General features: G+C 39.1%; 1 protein-coding gene across 2 annotated transcripts in view; it reads left to right on the top strand.

Annotated features, from left to right (window-relative positions):
- The first annotated feature begins 539 nt into the window (after positions 1-539).
- Positions 540-4475, top strand: part of mmp28 (matrix metallopeptidase 28) — a 48172-nt gene continuing 44236 nt past the window's right edge. Inside the window, exon 1 of one of the 2 annotated variants that reach the window (XM_061919138.1) lies at positions 540-832. In XM_061919138.1, the coding sequence (XP_061775122.1) occupies positions 722-832 (111 nt within the window). In that variant the 5' untranslated portion in view covers positions 540-721. The remainder of the gene's footprint in view (positions 833-4475) is intronic. The other variant, XM_061919137.1, reaches the window with a different exon arrangement.

Below are 4475 nucleotides of genomic sequence, written 5' to 3'. Positions count from 1 at the left end.
TGTTTGTGTGGCTAAAGGCTAAAAGCTTCCCACCTCCATATTTCTACTTTGACTTCTCCATTAATTGAACAAATTGCAAAAGATTCAGCAACACAGATGTCCAGAATACTGTGCAGTTATGCGATTAAAGCAAACTACTTATAGCTTGGATCGGGCTGGAAAATAATGTCCGCTACCATCCGAGAAGTTTTCAACAAGACATTTAGCGGGAAATTTAAAATTGTAATTTAGTAAACTAAAAAGGCTGTAATGGCATGTGTTGCAATGTTAATATTTCATCATTGATATATAAACTATCAGACCGCGTGGTCGGTAGTAGTGGGTTTCAGTAGGCCTTTAGAGAGGTGTAAATCCACATTTAAAAATAAAAAATCATCAAAACTGTCAGTAACAAGATTGTAGCTGAGATAGACACCAGCGACCCCAAAGGGAATAAGCGGTAGTAAATGGATGGATGGGAATTTTGGTAAACCAACCCAATCGCCACACCTGTGTAGCCTGAGGAGAGGTGCGCCTGTTTTACTGGCCTTTGCGTGCATATTTGGAAAAAAGGTGGGCGGGGAGACAGCACCGCCCACCCCGAAGCGAGTCAATCATGTCAGTTTCCTCAATTAGAGATGGAAGCGGAAGACACGAAACGGTTACGGTGCTTATTTACGTTAAGAAGTCTTACGTTGACAAGTAATGTACCGTGTGCCGACTCACCGGTGCCCGCTTCACGATGAACCACTACCAGGGTGGACATGGCGGGAAGCCCGCCTGGATCCTGCTGGCTGCGACCTGCCTGCTTAGCGCCAACACCGCCCGGGGATCTCTGCTGCTGACCCCGCAGGTACTTCATTACTTTCACAAACATTCTTAAAGGGACTCACTTGGACGGTAAACCTTTAATATTTACATTCGTTACACTTTTTGTGTGGAAAATGCTGTATTTCCAATGTTGACTCACCGCTGTTTGTATTTAGTGTGAATTAATGGCGTTTTATCGTTACTGACAATTTTGGTAATTTATCTTGTAGCAGAGGCGACCAAGCCTTTTATTTTTTTATATAACATTTTTTAATTTATTTTTTGAACAAAATACAACCGAACCTGCGACCAGGTAATACATTTTACCATGAATTGATTAAGGTGGACCCCGACTTAAACAAGTTGAAAAACTTATTCGGGTGTTACCATTTAGTGGTCAATTGTACGGAATATGTACTGAACTGTGCAATCTACTAATAAAAGTATCAGTCAAATCATTTCTCCCATCAAAAATCAATCAATCAAAGTTTATTTATATAGCCCTAAATCACTAGTGTCTCAAAGGGCTGCACAAACCACAACGACATCCTCGATGGAGCCCACATAAGGGCAAGGAAAAACTCAACCCATTGGGACGGTGACAGTGACAATGATGACTATGAGAAACCTGCGTTCAAAGGACTCCGGCTTATTAGTGATTCCCAAAGCCCCCAAAAAGTCTGCGGGCTATAGAGCTTTTTCATTTCGGGCTCCAGTACTCTGGAATGCCCTCCCGGTAAAAGTTCGAGATGCCACCACAGTAGAAGCATTTAAGTCTCACCTTAAAACTCTAGCCTTTAAATAGACTCCCTTTTTAGACCAGTTGATCTGCCGTTTCTTTTCTTTTTCTCCTATGTCCCACTCTCCCTTGTGGAGGGGGTCCGGTCCGATCCAGTGGCCATGTACTGTTTGCCTGTGTATCAGCTGGGGACATCTCTGCGCTGCTGATCCGCCTCCGCTTGGGATGGTTTCCTGCTGGCTCCGCTGTAAGCGGGACTTTCGCTGCTGTGTTGGATCCGCTTTGGACTGGACTCTCGCGACTGTGTTGGATCCATTACGGATTGAACTTTCACAGTATCATTACGGATTGAACTTTCACAGTATCATGTTAGACCCGCTCGACATCCATTGCTTTCCTCCTCTCCAAGGTTCTCATAGTCATCATTGTCACCAACGTCCCACTGGGTGTGAGTTTTCCTTGCCCTTATGTGGGCCTACCGAGGATGTCGTAGTGGTTTGTGTTGTGGTTTGTGCAGCCCTTTGAGACACTAGTGATTTAGGGCTATATAAGTAAACATTGATTGATTGATTGATATGTGGGCAACCCCCCATGATACTGTGAAAGTTCAATCTATAGTGGATCCAACACAACCGTGAGAGTCCACTCCAAAGTGGATCCAACACAGTAGCGAGAGACCCGTCCATAGTGGAGGCGGCTCAGCAGCGCAGAGATGTCGCCAGTCGATACACAGGCGAGCGGTCCATCCTGGGTCCCGACTCTGGACGGCCAGTACTTCATCCATGGCCACCGGACCAGACCCCCTCCACAAGGGAGAGGGGGACAAAGGAGAAAAAGAAAAGAAACGGCAGATCAACTGGTCTAAAAAGGGGGTCTATTTAAAGGCTAGAGTATACAAACGAGTTTTAAGATGAGACTTAAATGCTTCTACTGAGGTAGCATCTCGAACTGTTACCGGGAGGGCATTCCAGAGTACTGGAGCCCGCAGACTTTTTTTGGGTTCTGGGAATCACTAATAAGCCGGGGTCCTTTTGAATGCAGATTTCTTGCCGGAACATATGGTACAATACAATCGGCAAGATAGGCTGGAAATGACGCAGAACAAAAAATATGAACAGGAAATACATTTTATTGAGAATAATGCCGTATTTTTCATACAGGAAATCTGAAATATATGTAGATATGACATATATTAGCTAATTTACAATTTAACGTGGCTGTGTGCAACTTGCTTAACGACCACCAGTGGGAATCTTTGGGTACCTAATGATTCGATTGGATCTGATTTGTAATCAACACAATCCTCCATGGTAACTGTGGTTCTCAGACTTTTTTCAATAAATATCCCATCAGAAAAAACACTCTGCTGTCCAACATTAAACCACATTTGCACAGTAGGCATACGTGTTCATTAAAACTTTGCTGTCCAACATTAAAATACATTTGCACGAAAGTATTCATTAAAAATGAGGCAATGGTTTTAATTAACAAGAAGATTTAATTTATCTTCTAACAGAGGCGACCAAACCTTTTCTTAATTTATATGACGTTTTTGAACAAAATACAACCAAACCTGCGACCAGATAATACGAACATTGCCAAACAAATGATGCAAACAAATTCATCTGTTCCAGACATCCCCAAAAATATGAGCACGAAACAGATTTTGAGAATAATACCGTATTTTTCGTACAGAAAATGTGAAATACATGTAGATATGACAAATATTGGCTAATTTACCATTTTAACGTGGCTGTGTGCAACTTGCTTAACGACCACGAGTGGGAATCTTCCATCCATCCATCTTCTTCGCTTATCCGAGGTTGGGTCGCGGGGGCAGCAGCCTAAGCAGGGAAGCTCAGACTTCTCTCTCCCCAGCCATTTCGTCCAGCTCTTCCCGGGGTATCCCGAGGCGTTCCCACGCCAGCCAGGAGATGTAGTCCTCCCAACGTGTCCTGGGTCTTCCCCGTGGCCTCCTACCAGTCGGACGTGCCCTAAACACCTCCCTTCAGAGGCACTATTTCTGCATACAGCTACAAAAGCAAAGCAACAAAAAAGAGCAACATACCCAAACAAAAACACCATTCTAACACCCACATACTCCACTGTGCTCCACACCATTGTCTGCTGGGGTTTATTCTAAAAAATGTTGTAATCATACAATATATATATATATATAAATATATATATATATATTTTTTTTTTTTTCAAACAGAGTTTTGAAAATTGTGAATCGATTTTAGAGGGATGCAAATCGATTTTTGTGTGCACACGAGCTTCTGTTATGATGGGGTTAATCAGAACAAATGTATTTTTTAAATGTCTAAAATTTCTATTTATATTGAATAAAAGTTTTTAAAAAAACAGTCCAAAAGAAGTAACTCACAATTTGCGTTCATGTTGATGTCATATTAGAACAGTGATTCTTGGTACGCATTCTCTAAATCTTGTGGTACGCTAAAGATTCTATTTAGTATTTAAAAACTGTGTTTTACTTTCCTATATTCAAACACAGTGTAACTGTTCAAACTATGTATAATGTTACAGCGGCCAAAATGATTAAGTATACTTGTTAAATAAAACCTCTGCCATATATATATATTTATATATATATATATATATATATATATATATATATACATATACATATATATATATATATATATATATATATATATATATATATATATATATATATATATATATATATATATATATATATATATATATATATATATATATATATATATATATATATATATATATATATATATATATATATATATGTATATGTATGTATATATATATGTATGTATGTATGTATATGTATATATATATGTATGTATATATATATATATATGTATGTATATGTATATATATATTGTATGTATATGTATATATATATGTATGTATATGTATATATATATGTATGTATATGTATATATAT

This window comes from Nerophis ophidion, linkage group LG13 (assembly GCF_033978795.1).
Source record: "Nerophis ophidion isolate RoL-2023_Sa linkage group LG13, RoL_Noph_v1.0, whole genome shotgun sequence".
NCBI lineage: Eukaryota > Metazoa > Chordata > Actinopteri > Syngnathiformes > Syngnathidae > Nerophis > Nerophis ophidion.
This window is presented reverse-complemented; position numbering and strand designations above follow the sequence as displayed.